Consider the following 20,006-nt stretch of genomic DNA (forward strand, 5'->3'; position numbering starts at 1 on the left):
AGACATCTGTTCTGCAAAGGAAATGCACATGAAAACCCCTCAAATCCTAACCTGGGCTACTCTCTCCACAACCTTTCTGGAGAATTGCCTCATTTTAACTCTCCATGAGCACAGAAAACAGCCAACTGAGACAGAGGGCTGCCTCGCTAGGCACTCAAATGATAAGGGGGTTCCAGCTCTACTCGCCAGCCAGCCGGTACCCAGTATCCTCTCTTGAGAGCATGGCCTCTTGACCCGGGCTCGGTGGGAAAGCCCTACATCCATACTCCTTCCCAAGCCTAGGAACTGCTCAAGGGCCCGGGTCCCAAATATAATTCTGGGAAAAGGAAATGCTGTCTTTTACCCAAACCAGTGAATCATCTGACTAACTAGAAAGCTATTTGCTCAGAAAGAAGACCTCAGTCAACCTTTTCTGATGGGTGGCAGGAACTGGAGCCTGGCCTCCAGGTTAAGGAAGGGGGTGAACAGGCAATGCACCCCAGTTTTCCAAGATCTGAGCCCTAATAACCTGCCTGGGGCATTTGGAGTTCAGGTTTAAAAATACAAAGGAGAAACCCAGAAATGTAACTCCAGTCCAAGGACACAGGATTTTTTTTTTTTATAAAGGCAACAACTGCAAATTCCTCCACGGAGAGGGCTGGGCGCTAACTCACGCAGGCTTTGGAAGAAGAGGCACACACAAACCTCTCCCTCCACAGGCTCCCTCATGCTCACATTTCAAATGCTGTTTTGGAACTTGTCAAAAGGAAATTCCAGGAAATCATAGCATTGATGACCAAATCACTCCCTCCCTGTGAAGCAAATGTTCATATTTGTAGCTACCTGAACAATCAGACTCACCAAATGGCAGACCTACAAGCAACCTTAGCATTAATTGGAGTATCTGAAGCAAATTTCAAACATCAGAATGAGAAGATTCCACTAAAGGTCAAAAATGTATTTCTTCCTAGTAGAGTTTTTTTGTTTTTTGTTTTTAATGAGCATACCTTATTTGTAATAGGTTCAATGCATACCGCTGCCAAAAAAACAAAGGTGCATTTAAACTAGCCATCTAATGTCAGATGACCAAAGGTTAATTTAATTATCTACCCCTTTGAAGTTTCAGGTTATCATTCCCTCCCCCAACATCACTACACACACACACTCACATACACACACACACACAGTAGCCTAAATTTACCCAGAGAGATACCCTTCTGTACCCAAAGGAGACAGAAAATTATATACCATGAAACTCTATACACACAGCTTCTGTTGCTCACATTCCAAAGTGCTATCACTGTGTTAAGTGCCATTTCAGACAACAAATCCTTTTAAAGAACAGATGGTAAAAGAGAAAATGAGAAAGACTTCCCCCAGAAAAGGATACTTCCATTCCACTATACTAATGCAGGCTCTTCGGATGGGGTTATTGAGAGACAAACAGAAAAGGGCACGGGCAGGTCGGCTGTTGGACGAGTTACCCTGTTTTTTGCTCTTGGCGTATTGCTGACGTTTTCTTTGGGAGAGAGATCCGACAGGTGGGGGTGCGGAGGTGCTCATAGTTTGGGCAGCCTTGGCCTGTCTAGCAGCGTCGATTGCGGCTTGCCAAGACAGGACAGTTTGCTTGGAGCTATTCGGCTGAGAAGTTGGTCCTTCACCAGAAAGAGGGAGCCTGGTGCCTCTTGCATAGTTTGCCTCTGAGAAGAAGGAGAAAAAAAAGAAAAATTAAAAAAAAAAATGACACAATGAGAATCCAGTGTCAGAAGAAAGCTGAATTGGTTTCCCATCAAGAAGAGCAGGGAAATCATCCCCATGTTTGCACTGGAAACCTCATATCCTATTTTTCAGAAGCAGGGTTTGGTCAGCCAGAGCAGCAAGAAAAGCCCCTGAGCTCTGCCCAAAGTGTCAGTTACACACCACGACCGCTGCATTTTGCCCAATGGGTTAATACCTCTCTACATCCATATCTTCACAAGAAGTCTTTCAGTGCATTCCTTCAGACAAACTGAGGTCATTTCCACTTATATTCCACATCTTTTCTGACTTTCAAAACCCCTGTATCTCTAGTGAGTTAACAGATACATACCACAGCTTTCCTCCAAAATAACTACCATTACAAAAAAAAAAAAGGCAGTGGCAATAATTCAATAGTCTTAATCATTTTCAGGGTGTTACTCCAACATCTTTCCACAAATGCATTTTTTTTCAGCATGGGAAAAAAAAAAACCTCCTCCACTGGCACCAGGGCAATACCAAGAGCCCCATAACAAATACCTCGATTATGCACTGACACTTCCTGCAAATGAAAATTCATGATGCTTGGGACTCATTTCCTCCACAGGCTTCCGAAAACAGAAAACATCTTTAGGGCTTTTTTGCATTTTAAATTGCAGCCGCAGCAGCCAAACCAGCAACCAGAGAAACAGACAAGGCAGGCAGCCTGCATCCTTACACCTAGGAGAGACAGGCTGAGTTATGTCAGGGGCCCTCAAGGCCTAAACAGGAACCAGCTAGCATAGACTGGGACCCAAGTGCACACAGGATAGAACCCCAAGGAGGCTTCACGTGCAAAGCCCTGGGTCAGGCCAGGACCCAGGCAGGTCTCCCAGGCACCTGCCTTCCTTGGGTCACAATCTCCTTACTGAGACAGAAGTCGAAGAGAGAGGGATGGGCATTTGTGAAACCAATTCTTGCTAAGTAAAGGACACAAGGGAGAGTCGGAGCCGAGCACAGGTCTGCCTGGTTGGCAGCCTGAGAGGGGTCCACAGGAGTGGGCAGCAGAGGTCTGAACCGGGGGAGGAGTCGTCCCAAGTCTTACCCTGGGGAGCGCTCACTGGGAAAGCTGTGAGCCCCCAGAGGGCTGTGGGGACTCCAGCGACCTCTAAGGAGGAGTGAAGAGGGCTGGCCAGGAGCTGCACCCCTCTTCGAGCCAGCCGGGCCAGCCGGTGGAGTGCTAACTGCACGTGGTGCCCGGGCCGGGCTAGGGAGGGGAGCCCCACAGCGGCTGTGACTCCCCGGGCATTGCACAGCGGCGCTGGGAGCGGGAATACACTTTCCATCCGACCCTCTGGCCAGCGATTCCGAGACCCAACCTCCCTCTCAAGGGTAGCGAAGTGCTTCATCCTCCGATGAGAAGGGTGAAACCTGGCAAGCCTGTAATTTTCCAGATGCCACCAGAGACCTTCTTCCTAATCTACCAGGGGGCGGGAAAGGAGGCGAAGAGGCTAGAAAGGGGGCTTGGGCTGAAGACTCACAGCCACCCTCTTCCCATCGCTCGCGAGCGTTGGAGGAAAGTTGAGCCCGAGGACACTAAACCCGAATCACCTAGGCTCACCGCCCCTCCGGCGGCGGCGGCACCATACTCCACAGACCCCACGGCCACCCCCACCCCAAAAATGCAGAATTAACTCTGACATTCAAGGCCTGAAGGGGAGAATGGAGTGGTTGTCACGCATCTCCCCTTTCTATGTAGATGACACCGAGCTAGAAGCATCCTCTCCAACCCCCTCAACCCACCAGCGCATCAGAGATAGGGTGGGGGGGGGTGAGAAGAAAGAGGGGGTGGGAAGAGGAGGACCATGACAAGGATGAGATTTGGCAGCGGGTGCCCAGGCTCTGGCTGCTCACCGTTCGCGTGGTCCGCTTGCTGCTGCCGTTGATGCTGCATTTTTTTCATCATCATCATCATCATCATCCACGAACATTTATTGAGCGCCTACTGTGTGCAGGGCACTGTGCTAGGCGTTGGGGCGGGGGAGGAACGGGTAAGGGGGTGACCGATAGGTAAGAGCTGCGGTCCCTGCCCTTAGTCAAGCTTCAGCAGGGGGTGGGGAGGGACGGGGACAGATAACAGAAAATAAGAATAATTTATAAAAAACCGCTGGCCACCCACGCTCCCTCTTTTTCAAAATCGGAGCAAAATAAACTTTTTCTAAAAAATAAGATCAGATGTATATATTATCCTGATAATATATACATGTAATTTTTTTGCTGCAAAGGAGAATTGGCTTGGTCCCCCCCTCTAGCGGAGGGACGCCGCGGGGATGCCGGCCCGGCCGCCGGGGCAGCTCGGCGCACCCCCCATGCCCGCCCTCTCGCCCGCCCACCGCGGTGCCCGGTGCCCGCCGCTGCCGCCGCCGCCGCCGCCCGCGCCGCCGCTGGCTCGGGACCGCGGGCAGCCGGAGCTCACATCCGGGGACGGAGGCGCTCGCTCGCTCACTCACTCCGCGCCCGCCGCGCCGCGCCGCACGCCGGCTTCGCCCTGGCGACGCTGCGCGCCCGCCGCCGCGTCCCCCTCCCTCCCCCCGCCCGCCCCGGGCCTCCCACGGGCTGCGCTGCGCCCGGGCGATCGGAGGCCGACCCGCGGCTCGCCCCGCACGGCCCGCGCGGTGCGGGTGGCCGCCGCGTGGGACTCGGGGGCCCGGCACCCTGGCCTGGCTCAGCTGACCCGCGGGCGCCGAAGGGTTAAGCGCGCTCCAGCCGCGGGCCTCCTGCTTAACCCCCTCGGCGCCGCGGCGTGCTCTCCCCTTCCCCCGCGAACGCGCGAGCGGGGCCCGCGGATCCCGCCGAGGCTGGGTGCGGATGAACCGCTCCTCCACGGGCATTTCTTCGTGGCGGGCGGCCGGGGCACTTTAGGCTCCCGCGGCGGGCCTTGGCTCCCGGCTCCATCCTCCCCCGCTGCACACCTGGAGGAGGCCCCGCCCCCTGGGAACACAGGTGCGGGCGGGAGGTCGCCGCTCGGATGCCGAGGGGCTCTGCCCGGCTCCCAAACCGCTCCGGAGAGGGGCTGGAGCCCCGTACCTTTCCTCGGCTCTTTCCAATTGCGGGGGGGAGCTGGGGAGCCCGGCTGTCTGGAGAGCACTCACGGCCCCAGGTAACAGCACCTTTAGATCTAACCTGGTTTGCAAAGCGTCCCCCATCCCACCCCCGCCCTGCGCAGGATCTAGCTCCGCTGTGGGCTTTGAGACAGTGGGGGAGGAGGAGGACATCTCTCTTTCCCACTCCCTCCCTCCCTCCCTCTCCACCCCCACCCCCACACGTGTTAGGAGGCAGGTACGGGGAAGTGAAAGCCTCCAAGGTCTTGCAAACTGGGTTCCTTGAAGGAATAGGCAGTGCTGCTAGAAACTGCAGACTCCCATGTAGAAGTAAGGAGAGTAGTTGGTTTTATGGTACCTTCACAGTCTCATTTGGGGGCGGCGGGGGGCGGATTTTGCAAATGGCAGTTCCCGTCCAGAGGGGAAACTACTGTCTCTAGTGCGTGACCGGTATTTCTCATGTAGCAGTCGTCCTGGCTCTTGAATAAGGACGTCTGCTTTGTTTCTTCACAAGGTTCGATATATTTGCTTTGGTTCTGATCTGCATGTTCCTACAGCCTCTTAGAATGTTTGGGAACAGAGACTTAAAAGCAAAAATAAAGCAAAAAGCGCGAACTAAGAAATTAAGGGAAGGTGCTCCTTGGCCAAAGAAGGCATACTGGGCACCCTTAGCTGTTGGGGGCCACCTGAGGAGTGGGGGGAGGAGGGCGGGGAGGGCCTTCCAGAGAGGGGCATCCTGGCAAGATGGATGGGAACAACCAACCTCCCTGTCCTTTTCTGTTTTTACAAGGAGAGGCAAGGAGAGAGCCTTGAGGCCTAGGTAGCAATAGAAAACTGGCCTGGGCCATCTCTGAGGCTGCTTCTGAGCCCAAATCTGAAAGGAGAGTAACCACCTCCCCTCAGAGAGTTTCCCATCCTGGACCCCTGGGTCCTGAAGTGTGTTTAAAATACACAAGTACACTTGTCACTTTAAGAACTCTTAAGTCTAAAGCTCTGCCTCTTGAGACCTATTCTGCAAAATCCCACTCTGCTCTTTGCTCACAACTCAGCATTCACAAGGCACCTGGCAAACACAGGGGACAAATCTATGGCGCAGCCCCTCCCTCAAGGACATACACTCTAGTACAGGAAGAAAAGAGTGTGTGTATTTCTAACACTATTTGGAACACAGGAGCTATAACAGGTATGAAGAAAGTGCTATGTGAGCATCAAAGAGATTTATAATAGAGGAAATCAGGTATTTTCAAAGAGATAACATTTTAACTGATTCTTAAAAAATGGGCAGGGAAGGAAAGAGGAAGGGACAAACAGATGAAGGATAGGGAGATTTCCGGGCAGTGAATATACTTATACAATATTGTAATAGTGGGTGTAGAACATTATTTTTATGCATTTTCAAAAGCCATAGATGTGTACAACACAAAAGAGTGAACCCTAATGTAAACCGTGGAGTTTAGTTAAGAATAATGTAGCAATACTGGCTTATCAGTTCTAAGGAACCACACTAATGCAGAAAGTTCATAACAGGAGAAACTGTTGGGTAAGAGAGGTATACGGGAACTCTACTTTCTAAGCAATTTTTCTGTAAACCTAAAAATGCCCTTAAAAATAAAGTCTATTGAAAACAAGTGACTAATTTTGTAGTGCATCAATGGAGTAAGAGGAATGGGCTTTGGGGAAGAGAATAAAGGCAAGGGAGACTGCTGTACAAGACAGGATATGTTCAAAATTTAGCAGGAGCGCAGAGCAGCTGATGTGCAGGCCACCAGGCTGGGGAAGGAAAGCTGGCTGGCTTGCTGAAAAGACCAGATTTATCTCTCTGCAGTGGAAATCAATGAAGGTGTTTAAGCTGACATTAAATTGTGACTCGGGTTTCCCAGTTTTATACTTCAGATCTTAATGAGTTTATGGAATTAGAATTTTTCACATTTTTCCGTCCCAACTTCTGAGTCCCATCTTTGCAATGTCTCCAGCAAGTTTTTGTCTCTTTTTTTTCTTTTTAAGGGCCTTCATTCAGCTTAGTTCTGAAGGCTTTGGCCCACTAGGTAATTTAAATATTTCTATTCCCATGATAATCTGAATTCCTGAATAAATACATAATAATATTTTTATGTATGTATTTTTTATGTATAAAAAATAAAAATATTTTTTATTTCCCATGTGCCAGGCACAAATATAGGCACTTTACATGTATTACCTCGTGTAATTCTCACAATGAGGCTATAAGACAGGTCCTACTAAATTATTAATCCCCTCGTTTTACAGATGACAAAACCAAGACACCAAGGAGTTAAGTAATTTGCCCCAAAACACATGCAATTATTTAGTAGCTGAAACAATAAAACATGAAGGAAGTCTAGAATAAAAGATTTCATCTCTAAATCAGCCACATGTGATAAGACCCAATTATGTCACTAACATGCTACTGTGAAGTTTTAATCCCTAGGCCTTTATATATATATAACACTATCATTTAAAGGCGCCGTACTGGCATTCTTGACGTGGTGACCTGAATGAATTTCATTCAGAAAACCTCGCCGATACCCCCCAGTCCAGGGCCTCACCATCACACACCCCTGGGCCACTGATTAGATGCCCCATCTCCTCTCCTCCTCCCACAAATAACCCATCTTGTGCTCAGAAAACACCGTGTCACTTCCCTAACTAAAAGAGAGAAAAAGCTGGTTCCTCCTTCCTTTTGACTCCAGTCTAAACTCCTCTGACCAGCTTTCAACCTTATCATTTCGCACCATTCACCTTCATCGTGGTCAGCAGCCTCCTCATTAGGCTGTGAACATGCTGTGCTCATTCCTGACTCTGCCCTGGCTCGCCTTTGTTCTCCGACCCAAAATCCTGCCTTGCTGACCTCTAACTAAACCCTCCCTGTTTAACGAGTCCCCAGTAACTCCCTGTCTCCTCCCAGGAGCCTGCTCAGATTCCTCCACCGCTGCAAACGCCCCCACCTCCCCTTTCCTAAAGGCCTACAGCACCTGGTTACTCCTTTGATTAGATACCTTCTTGTGTCTTGTTTAATTGCTTCTTGGCTATAAATCCTGTCTCTCCAAGCACAGTGCAGGTCCTTAAGCAAGGATCACCTCCTTAGCCCCCCTCCCCCAACTGTCAAGTGTTCTGCTCACAGCAGGCACTAAATACTCTGATTAATCTGCACGGGATCATAAAATCCCACAGATATAGCTAGAAATTGTCAGCTAATATTTACAAAAATCCCATAAATTTTATGGCGGGGTACTTGTCCTTTTCGATGGTAAAAATATATATATAAACAGAGGGAAAATCGAGTCCTTTGCACTCCAGGAATTCTAATTAAGGAAGAGAAATAAACAGATCCTGAAGGCTAGATGCACCGTATAGCCATAAACAGATTGTGAATTTGGGTCGGAATGAGTCTCCATCCTCAGGCCCTAAGAAGCTAGCTCTGACCCACTAAGCAGCACACCGGTGGAAAAAGGAGGTGCAGGCGTGAGTTCCAGGCAGAGGAATGGCAAGAGCAGAACATGAGCAGAAAGTCAGTTGGTAGGTGGTTAGGCTGGAAGCTGGGAGTACTTCAGAGGCGTAAGTGAGGTGGCAAAGGCAGGATGGAGAAGAATGGTGGCAAGTCCCCAGTACCTGGCTCACCAGTCTAGGCACTGTCCTGTAAGTCAGTGATTCTTAAGCTTTTTAGTCTCAGGACCCCTCCAAATGCTTAAAGATTATGGTAGACCCCAGACAGCTTTTGCTGTGTAGATTGTCTCCCTTGATATTTACCATATTCAAAATTCACAATGAGAACATTTAAAACATTATTTCTAGTTCATTTTAAAATAGTAATAAGACCATTACCTGTTAACATAATTTTTAAAGGAAAGTAACTCTAGTTTCCAAAACAAAATAATGAAAAGAATGGCACTCTCTTACATTTCTGCAAATCTCTTTACAGTCTGGCTGAGAAAGAAGACAGCTAGATTCTCTTATCTCCTGCAGCATTCAATCTGTAGTGATGGATTATTTGTGTTGAAGTAAAGGATGAATATTCAGTCTAATGTGGATATGAATTTGGAAAAGGAAGGGCTGTTTTAATAGCTTTTTAAGATAATTGTGGATATTCTTCTTTGGTATGACACCAAAACTTGACTTTTAAAGGTTGGTTGAAATATGGAATTTGAAACCATAACAATGCAACTTTTCATACACTGTTACATTAAAGTCAATCAGTTTATATTGCACTGTGAATGGATCTTTCTACCCATGCAGAATTTGGTAACATCATGCATTGGTCATTGAAACATTTTGGCTCTCTAAGTTACACAGACATTCCAAATGTTGACATGTTTCATCATACAGTATCCAAAAAAACCACATTCATTGTTATCACTGCCTGTCTCATCAGAAAGCCTTTAAGCATTGGGAAGCTGTCAAGCTCTCGGTGGTAGACAGAAGTTTTTCAAAATTCTCATTTTCACTTGAAGGCTCAAATTTTATAATTGGCACAAACACTGTCAAGATTTTTCTTGGAGGTAACTGGCTCACTTCATTCATTTTCAACAAAACATCTGCCAGATACTTAGGTCTCAATAACCAAAGTTTGTCAGTAAAAATGGTGTTACACGAACAAGCAACCATTTAGCTCAGCACTCAAACCACTGTACAAATAAGACAACCACTGCATTCAGCAATAATGTTTTATATCTGCTTCTCAATATGTCACCCAGCATATTAAGAAGACATCTATACAAGGACTGAGATTTAATAAAACTAATAATTTTTACTGCTTCATCAAGGAGATTCTTTAGTAAAACTGACCTTTTTTATTTTTACTATGAGTACATGACAGAGATTGTGTATCACATGATGACCCCAGTGCACTTTGGTGTCACTGCATTGATCCATGCTAAGACACCAGAAGTTTTAACTGCTGTTGATTTTCCACTATGAATGCAAATGTCAACAGTTGGAATAGCAAATAAGTTTTAGCGTTCCTGTGAAAATAGTTTTGACCTCAAAAACCCCTTGAAAAGGATCTTAAGGTCCCTAAGGTAAGGGCTACTGGATAAAATACAGGATGCTCAAATACTGCGTGGGACATAGACATATTAAAAAAATTTTCTGTTGGTTATTTGAAATTCAAACTTAATTGGGCATCGTATATTTTTACTTTCTGCAACTGGCAGCAAGTAACTGAAACTTATCTCTGGGGTTCCGTAAACCACACTTCAAAAATAGCTACTCTGGGGCCATCTTTGGGCAGAGAATTAGTATCAGAGTTATGCTTCATGAAAATAGCTCTAACCCTAGTGGGCAGGATGGATCAGAGAGTGGAAATATTTGTAGGTGCAGGAAGTTCTGATGCAACAAGAATATGTTGTGTTCTCAGCACTTAGCAGTGTCCAACTCTTTGTGACCCTATGAACTGTAGCCTGCCAGGCTCCTCTGTCCATGGAATTTTCCAGGCAAGAACACTGGAATGGGTTGCCATTTTCCTACTCCAGAAAGAATATGTCACTTCTTATCTATAGTTATTGAGAGGGCAACACTATCCTAAGCTTGGGCAAGGAAAACAGAGACTTGCAGAAGGCAATTTAGAAGTCACTAGAGCATGGGATGGACAGGGAGGCCTGGCGTGCTGCAATTCATGGGGTCGCAAAGAGTTGGACACGACTGAGCGACTGAACTGAACTGACAGTATGGGGAATGGGGGAGGGGGTCCCCATTCTACCATTCTAACTAGCCACCCTCCTCCCAACACCTCTACCCCAATCAAGATTTCTCAACTTCCACAGACTTATATCCCTACCCGGACTTCCCAAGTGGCGCAGTGGTAAAGAATTCACATGCAGTGCAGATCCCTGCTCTGAAGATCCCATGGAGTAGGAAATGGCAACCCACTCCAGTATTCTTGCCTGGCAAGTTCCATGGATGGGCTACAGTCCATGGGGTTGCAAAAAGTTGGGCATGACTTAGCACTCACACAACAGCAGAATACCCCGACCAGCAAAGTATTACTTAAAGGCCTTTCTTCTTGCTTTGGTCACATGGAAAGTAGAGCCCAGCTGGTCTTTATCCTTCATCAACTAACTATTCACTTGAAGAGCAGGATTTATGTTTCATATCAGGCTATGTAATTTCATTTTCCTTTAACTGGTTCATTCCCATCCCCCTTGACCCAATTCTTAAATCTTATCCATCACTCTCTGATGCAGCAAATCCTTTCCATTTCCCCAGCTGGGAAATCCTGGCAAAGTGTAAGATATACAGTCAACACCCTATTACCCACGCTGACTGAAGGAAACAGCGAAGAGGGCAAGTCTTGTTTCCTGTCTGTGGAATAAACTGGTTATAAAACATGATCTCTAAGGGTTCTTACCATTCTGATATGAAATACTGAAGACGCTAGACTTTAGAGCCAGGTATTCTTGGGCTCAAATCCTGCCCTTGACAGCTAGTAACTACATGGCTTTGAGGAGCTCACTCTCCTCAGGTATAACAGGGAAACTATCACCCATCTCATTGATTTATTGCAAAGACTTAAAATAATGTTGTAGAAGCTCAGAGAGATACCATCACATTGAATCAGATATCTCATGTGAATTTAAGTATATGCAGTTACAGGGAGAGAAAGGAGGGAAAAGAGGGCACCACTTAAATGGTGCTGGCAGGGATTTCCCTGGCAGTCCAGTGGTTAAGACTCTTCACTTCCTTTGCAGGGAGCAGGGATTCCATCCCTAATTAGGAAACTGAGACCCTGCATGTCATACTGTACAGCAAAAAAAAGTAAATAAAACATAAATTAAATGGTCTGCCCTTCCTGTGGTTGGTCTTAGCTCTCACCTTTATGGCCTGACCTTCACATTTAACTCTTCGCCTGCATTAAGATCCACCCACGGTGATGACTGTCCTTTTCGTTCGTGAGAACCCTGTCGCTCAATAGAGTCCCAAAGCAAGAGAATGCACTTAGATTTTTTGGAAAAGAGTTTTGTATTTTGCTTCATTTTCATTTCCAGTACACACTTTCCTGTTTAAGATTTAACAACCAATACTGACAACCCCCAAAGCAGATAAAGTAGAAGGATGGAGATATTAGTGAAATAGGTATTTACATCCAGGCACACAAGTACAGAGCCATGGAACATACTGGATGTGAAAGGGGACACATATACAGCACATCAAACACTGGGTTTAGTCAGCACTACTGCACAGCCACCTCCACGTTAAGAGCAACCAACCACTGGAAATAAAGCTGGTGTGTTCACACACAGTGATGAAAAATAATACAAGTCTGCCTCTGATCAACCACAGGAGCAAATTTATGAGGATAGGAAGTTGTTTGGGAGATCCAGAGAGTCAATAAACGTCAGAAATTTTATAGTGCAAATGTTATAGTTTCCTTTCATTTTCTCAGAGCAGTTGTTTAAACTATTCAGTTTGCAAAACAAAAACTAAAGTTTAAATGGCACCGGTATCTCTCAGACCTGGCACCCACAATATGGGTGGACTTGTTCACTTTTCTTATCACTGTAAAAAAAAAAAAAAAAATCAAAGTCACAAATCCTTGATATTGACATAAGCCTTTTCCACTTTTAAATCAATGTTTTGGGGGAACATTAAGTAGGAAATGATAAAAAAAATTAAGAATCTTCATTTCATTAATTTTAAGTTGTTTAATAATACACAGAAATAAGCAGCAACAAATCTTGAATGCTTTGATTAGCAAAGAAGAGAGTATTTAGCCAATTTAAAAACATTTTCTTTCTGTCTGACAAAAATGCAACATGAAAATGCAGTAACCTCTCTTAGCTTCATGATTATAGTCATAAGTAGATGCTAAAAACTGGAATTTGATCGTGAGTTTGAAATTTCAAAAAAGTAGTCAGATCTTTCTATATCCTAGGTTATTAGAACATGCATGCAGGGGGAAAAAATGCCTCTTTTAAATGGACTCCAGTTTGAAACAGTTTTATAAATGAAAAGGAACATTGTAGGAGTCAAAAGAGACATTTATTTGAAGAAGAATCGTACAAAGTTATGTAATGCACTAAAGATTATCTGTTTTGTGTCCTAATAACCAGGTTGGCAATGTATTGCCTCCAAAAATATGGAACTTCCTATTTGTCAGTTTTATCTTTTTTTCAGGTTGCTATTTTTAATGTGTGTTTATAATACACTGAAGACATCTCAGTCAATCATGTATTGAGCAAAATAATCACCATGGCAGGGAGACACACATGGTAGTCTTTATTGTCAACACGTCTATAAAACCGAATAAATATTTGTTAGTGTTCCATTTTGATAAATACAAGGAACACATGGGGCTGAAAGGGAAACATATCCAGAGCTTCATAATTTTTTGAAGACTGACACTACTTTAATAGCAAATAGCAAAGAATGCCAGGGCTGGGGGGAGGGGCTTTGCAAACACTCTTTACATTAGAAACAGACTAGACTTTGATGGGGGTGAGTTGGCAGCTCAGATGGTAAAGAATCTGCCTGCAATGTGAGAGACCTGGGTTCAATCCCTGGGTCGGGAAGATCCCCTGGAGGGGGTCATGGCAACCCACTCCAGTATTCTTGCCTGGAGAATCCCATGGACAGAGAAGCCTGGTGGGCTACAGTCCATGGGGTCACAAAGCGTCGGACACGACTGAGCAACTAACACAGAACCAAGTGACTCAAGGACAGACCACTGCGTATCTTGTCCCTGAAGCTAAATGCCTCAGTGCTACAAGAGGTTTTTCAGGATTCTTAATTTTCTACTAGCTTGCTCCCCTTCCCCTTTCCCTCAGCAAGTCTCTCCCGGGCTTCCTTTCCCAGCCGCCTAACTGGACCCTTTCAACACTCAGAGACCTTTTTTCTTAGAAGCTTCTTCCCTCTAGTCTCTTTGTTTCTTCTTCCAAATACATTTCTTCGAAAGTCTCCAAAATGCCCCCAACTGTTAGAGCTTAGATTGTGGAAGGCAAAGTGAATAAAAAGAAACCTACAGAAAGGATTAGAAGATTGAGGGTCATCTTTTGGCCACACCTGGCTGACGTCCTAGAACTCAGCAATGGTACACTTTAGAACGAGAAAAGCGGTTCTAAGAGTGGGAGGCTCAGAGTCCCAGCTCTGCTCGCTGCGGCGGGGCGGTGGGGGGGGGGAGGCAAACTTCAGCGATCATTGTCTTTCTGAACTTACTTCTTCATCTGTGAAGCACCTGCCTCACAAGGTCACAAGGTGTGAGAGGATCATAGGAGACTGGAATGGGAGAGCATTTTATAAATTACAAGGCACAGGACCCACGGTTTCCTAAGTGCAGCTCCTACAATAGCAGCAGCAGCAGTCCTTGAAAACCTGTTAGAAATACAAATTCTCCAAGTCACCCCAGACCTACTGAATCAGAAACTCTGGATAGTTTCTGGGTGGTGTCCAGCCATCTGTGCTTTAACAAGGCCCCCAAGTGATTCAGATACCTGCTAATGTTTGAAGATGCTGCACTGTACAGATGAATTGCTTTTCAAGAGATTTCCACTGGTTGCTGCTTCTGACGGTTCTGAAGAGATTCTGCCAGCGTCAGGAACATTACTGACCTTATATTGCAATGGTACTTATCCCCGGAGGAGCACAATAGCTTACGCTCCTCTGTTCTCTCCTGGATTCTCGCAAAATTCGACAAAGTAACCAACTGGATCCATTTCACAGAATCCCAGAGCACTTATAATGTGGATTATACAATTCATGACCTCTCTGAGGGCTGAGAATTATTCCACCACAAGGCCAACCTAACACCTGAATGGAATCCTGTGTACTGAGGTTTCAAGGATACCGGAAAGATCTAATTCTGCACTTTTCCACCCAGCTTACCCATGCCAGAAATTCCATCATCAGAGCTTAAAGCTTTAGTCTGCCAGCTGAAATGCCAACAGCCCTGGAAATCTCACAGCCAGCCTTTTACTTCCCAGGTAAAGTGTCCTGTTCTTGAAAAGTGGGACGCCCATGCCTGCTTTGGGAACCATACCGTAAAGTGTTACCTCAGGTCACTATAGGTAACTGCTTCCTTCGCAAACTTGCCCAAGGACAGGTGTACACACAGAACCAAGTATGCATCATAGGTGTGTTTTAAAAAAAAAAGAAAAAACAACCTTAAGGATTGACTTGGGGAGTCTCAGGTTGAAAGAGGAAGAATGAATGGATCACAACAGAGACAGAGCCAAACAGGAAGATTCCTGCTTTTTGGTGCACTAGGAAAGGCAGGAAACTTCCCAAACCATCATGGAAGCAAATCTTCCAACTGCATCTGGTCCTCTTCTTCCACATCTGTCTATACATTTGATATCCTGTGTTTTTTTTTTAAAAAAAAAAAAGTTATAAGACTGTAGTTTGCATAGCACTCTGACCTGCAGTATTTCATGTGCTCTCTACAGCCCATGAAGAAGAGAAAATTCCTCATGTAGCTGAGAAGGAAACTTGTGCAAGGATTCTGTCAGTAAGCAGCAGAGCTCATTTAGATTTGAACCTGACTCTAAAAGACTACTTCTTTCATCTTGGTGTGTATTTTCAATCTGGTTTGCACCCTATTGCTGAAGTGGTCTGTGTATTACTGTTCAACTCCCAGCCTCCCTTTAGGAGAGGGGTGCTGGACTGTGGATCCCTGGTACAGAGCATGAACCCCAGGTTCCTACCATCCATGCAGGCTCCCAATTTTCTCCCACTGCGTACCTCCTCCTCCCTGATTTCAGGGCACAGAGCTTGATGACTCCACAGACAGGCAACACCATCAGGCATGGAAAAGAGATTCTGCCACACATAATTTTACTCTGAAAATATCACTGTGGAAGTGTATATCTGAGTCACAGAGTTGGCAAGGGAACGTCACACAGCCCAGGCCCTTCCAGCTATGAACTCCATGGGGCTCTACATGGGGGCCCAGGGCATGATCCTTCGCTGATCTAGGCTGACAGTTGCTGAGGCCAAGCTGGAAGAACATTCCTTGCACTATCATTGAGGTGGAGACACTTGGATCATGCAGAGAAGTCTGGCCTAAAGTTTTCTAAAATTCCTTCCAGGCCTCCCATTCTAATTTATACATAAGAAAAGCCTTTATTTTGTAATCTGGTCTTCTTATACCATTTGTATGACTCAGGCTCCCACTGGATCACAAATCCACACTTGAGTGCCACCCTTTCACCTAAGCTCCAGTGCCACACCATCTAGTGCCTGCCAGCTAGAGTTGCCATCAAATCTAAGTGGAAATGTCTTAAGTCAAACTAACGCCTTTTCAAACCAGCTCCCTGCAGCAAATTCTAGCACAACTATTTTCTCAACCAGCAAGACTCGACCTGATGGAGTGGTCTTCTGTTTCATTTTGTATCTTTGGTTCATTGCCACTAATCTCTCTTTCCTGAGCACACTGTTCATACCGCTGCCTGACTTATCTTTATTAAATCTTTCACTGTGCTATTCTCTGATCCAATATTTTCATTCTTGCTATACAGCCATGAAAACAGTACTTCTCAACCTTGACTGCAAGTTAGAGCTTCTGAAAACCTTTCATGTCCAAGCCCCATCCCCAGAAAAGTCTGATTTAGGAGGCCTGGGGGTCGGAGATCAGACATCCTATCACTGAGAACCACTGTCCTGAATGATAGTACTTATCAAACTTTAAGGTGCACAGGAATCACCTTTATTGTTTAGTCACTAACTTGTGTCCAACTCTTTTGTGACCCCATGGACTGCAGTCTACCAGGCTCCTCTGTCCATGGGATTTTCCAGGCAAGAATACTGGAAGGGGTTGCCATTCCCTTCTCCAAGGGATCTTCCCAACCCACGGATTGAACCTGTGTCTCCTGTATTGGCAGACAGGTTCTTTACCACTGAGCCACTAGGGAAGCCTGGAATCCCTGCTGATCTTGTTAAAATGAGGATCTGGATTCAGCAGGGCTAGGGTGGGCCTGAGATGCTGTGTTTCTAACAAGCCCCAGGTCATAACAATGCTCCCAGTTCCAAGCCCATACTTTGGGTCTCCTCGGTCCTAGCACACCAAGTATAGGAGCTTCAGCATTACCTGGGGGCTTTGGTGATTGTAAGGCCCTTCCTCATTTCCCAGGCTTCCTGTTCTCACTAGTACAGCTCCTGACTCCTCCCAACACACCAGCCCTGCCTTGCATTCTGATTTATTTGGGAAGTCTGACTCCCTCCTCTCTGCCTAGTCAAATCTTAGCCCTCTGTCAGTTTCCAGCCTAGGCTCTGTTCTGCCATTTAGTCTTTCCCAACTACTCCATAATTTATTAATTTTTTTTCCTCCAATCTCCCACAACTATAGCAAGTGTGGTGATCATTCCATCATATAACAAACTCCACAGCTGACAGCAAGAAGAAAACTGGAAGAAGAGAGATCTGGAACCTAGGCTTCATTTTTGACACATTGTAACCACTGGCACATCATTTTCCCTTTCTCTAAAATTTCCCTGAATTCAACAATACATTAAAAAGATCAAATACCATGATCAAGTGGAATGTATTCTAGGAAAGCAAGGGTGGGTCAATAACTGCAAATCAATCAATATGATATACCATATTAACAAAATAAAGGATAAAAATCATATGAGCATATTAATAGATGCAGGAAAACATCTGACAAAATTCAACAGCCATTTATGATAACAACTCTCAACAAAATGGGTATAGAAGGAACACACCTCAACATTACAAAGGCCATATATGATGAGCCACAGCTACTGTTATACTCAAAGGAGAAAATCTGAAAGCTTTTCTTCTAAGATAAGGAATGAAACAAGGATGTCCATTCTCACCACTTTCATTCACTGTAGTATCAGAAGTCCTAGTCAGAGTTCTTAGGCAAGAAAAAGAAAAACAGGCGTCCAAATTGGAAAGAAAGAGGTAAAACTGCCCTATTTGCTGATGACATGATACTATATATAGAAAACCCTAAAGACTCTATCCAAAAACTGTTAGAACGAATAAATGAATTCAGTAAAGTTGTAGGATACAAAATTAACATACAGATACCTGTTACATTTTTATACATTAATGACAAACTATCAGAAAGAGAAATTTGAGAACACAATCCCATTTACATTTGGGTCTAAAAGAATAAAATACTTAGGAATTAATTTAACCAGAGGTAAATAACCTGTACACTGAAAACTCTAAGACACTGGTGAAAGAAATTGAAGAAGACACAAATAAATGGAAAGATATTCTGTGCTCATGGGTTGGAAGAATTAATATTCTTAAAATGTCCACACTACCCACAGCAATCTACAGATTCAATACAATCCTTGTCAAAATTCCAATGGCATTTTAACAGAAACAGAACTAACAATCCTAAGTGTATATGAAACCACAAAACAATAGTCAAAGCAGTTTTGAGAAAGAAGAATGAAGTTGCAGGTATCATGCTCCATGATTTCGAACTATATTACCAAGTTAAAAAATCAAAAGAATGTTGTCCTGGCACAAAAACAGGCACATAGATCAATGGAACAAAAAAGAGAGCCCAAAAATAAACCTATGCTGCTGCTGCTGCTGCTGCTAAGTCACTTCAGTCGTGTCTGACTCTGTGCGACCCCACAGACGGCAGCCTACCAGGCTCCACCGTCCCTGGGATTCTCCAGGCAAGAACACTGGAGTGGGTTGCCATTTCCTTCTCCAGTGCATGAAAGGGAAAAGTGAAAGTGAAATCGCTCAGTCGTGTTCGACTCTTAGTAACCCCGTGGACTGTAGCCTACCAGGCTCCTCCGTCCATGGGATTTTCCAGGCAAGAGTACTGGAGTGGGGTGCCATTGCCTTCTCCGTAAACCTATGCATATATGGTTAATTAATTTACAATAAAGGAGCCAAGAATATACAATAGGGAAAGGTTAGTCTCTTTAATAAATGCTACTGGGAAAACTGGATCACCACATTCAAAAGAATGAATCTGGACCAATATATTACACTATATACAAAAATAAACCCAAAATGAATTAAAGAATTGAATGTAAGATCTGAAACCGTAAAACTCCTAGAAGAAAACATAGGTGGTAATGTCCTTGACATTGATGTTGGCAATGATTTTTTGAATTTGATACCAAAAGCAAAGGCAACAAAAGTAAAAATAAACAAGTGGGACTACATCCAACTAAGAAGCTTCTGCACAGCAAAGGAAATCATCAGCAAAATGAAACTTCAACTATTGAATGGGCGAAAGTATTTGCAAATCATATATCTGATAAGGGGTTAACATCCAAAATACATAAAGAACTCATACAATTTAATAGCAACAAAACAGAATCTGATTTTAAAATCAGAAAAGGATGTGAATAGACATATCCGAAGAAGACATACAGATAGCTAAAAGGTACATGAAAAGATGCTCAACATCACTAACCATCAGGGAAATGCAAATCAAAACATAATGAGAAATAAACAACCCAATCAAAAAGTGGGAAAAGGACCTAAACAGACATTTCCCCAAAGAAGACATACAGATGGTTAACAAACACATGAAAAGATGCTCAGCATCGCTCATTATTAGAGAAATGCAAATCAACAGTACAATGAGATATCACCTCACACAGGTCAAATGGCCATCATCAAAAAGTCTACAAACAATCAATGCTGGAGAGGGTGTGGAGAAAAGGGAATGCTCTTGCACTGTTGGTGGGAATTAAACTGATACAGCCACTATGGAAGATGGTATGGATATTCCTTAAAAAACTAGGAATAAAACCACCATATGACCCAGCAATCCCACTCATAGGCATATACCCTGAGGAAACCAGAACTGAAAAAGACACATGTATCCCATTGTTCACTGCAGCACTATTCACAATATCTAGAACATGGAAGCAACCTAGATGTCCATTGACAAATGAATGGATAAAGAAGCTGTGGTACATATATACAACAGAATATTACTCAGCCATAAAAAGGAACGCATTTGAGTCAGTTCTAATGAGGTGGATGAACCTAGAGTCTATTATACAGAGTGAAGTGAGTCAGAAAGAGAAAGATAAATTTTGTACACTAACACATATATACAGAATCTAGAAAAATATTACTGAAGAATTTATTTGCAGGACAGCAGTGGAGAAAGACACATAGAGAATAGACTTATGGACATGGGGAGAGGGGAGGAGAGGGTGAGATGTATGGAGAGAGTAACATGGAAACCTACATTTCCATATGTAAAATAGATAGCCAATAGGCATTTGCTGTATATCTCAGGAAACTCAAACA

The 20,006-nt window shown here is 44.6% G+C and overlaps 1 protein-coding gene across 1 annotated transcript in view; it reads right to left on the minus strand.

Moving 5' to 3' along the window:
* Positions 1 to 4,949, minus strand: part of CACNA1D (calcium voltage-gated channel subunit alpha1 D) — a 346,288-nt gene extending 341,339 nt beyond the window's left edge. Inside the window, exons 1-3 of the mRNA XM_081524957.1 lie at positions 4,783 to 4,949; positions 3,610 to 3,796; positions 1,370 to 1,679 (exon numbers count right to left, since the gene is read on the minus strand). Of these exons, the coding sequence (XP_081381083.1) occupies positions 1,370 to 1,679; positions 3,610 to 3,676 (377 nt within the window). The 5' untranslated portion in view covers positions 3,677 to 3,796; positions 4,783 to 4,949. The remainder of the gene's footprint in view (positions 1 to 1,369; positions 1,680 to 3,609; positions 3,797 to 4,782) is intronic.
* Between the last annotated feature and the right edge of the window lie 15,057 nt (positions 4,950 to 20,006).

The sequence above is a fragment of the Giraffa tippelskirchi genome, chromosome 9 (genome assembly GCF_054371585.1).
Source record: "Giraffa tippelskirchi isolate mGirTip1 chromosome 9, T2T-mGirTip1v1.2.pri, whole genome shotgun sequence".
Taxonomy (NCBI): Eukaryota; Metazoa; Chordata; class Mammalia; order Artiodactyla; family Giraffidae; genus Giraffa; species Giraffa tippelskirchi.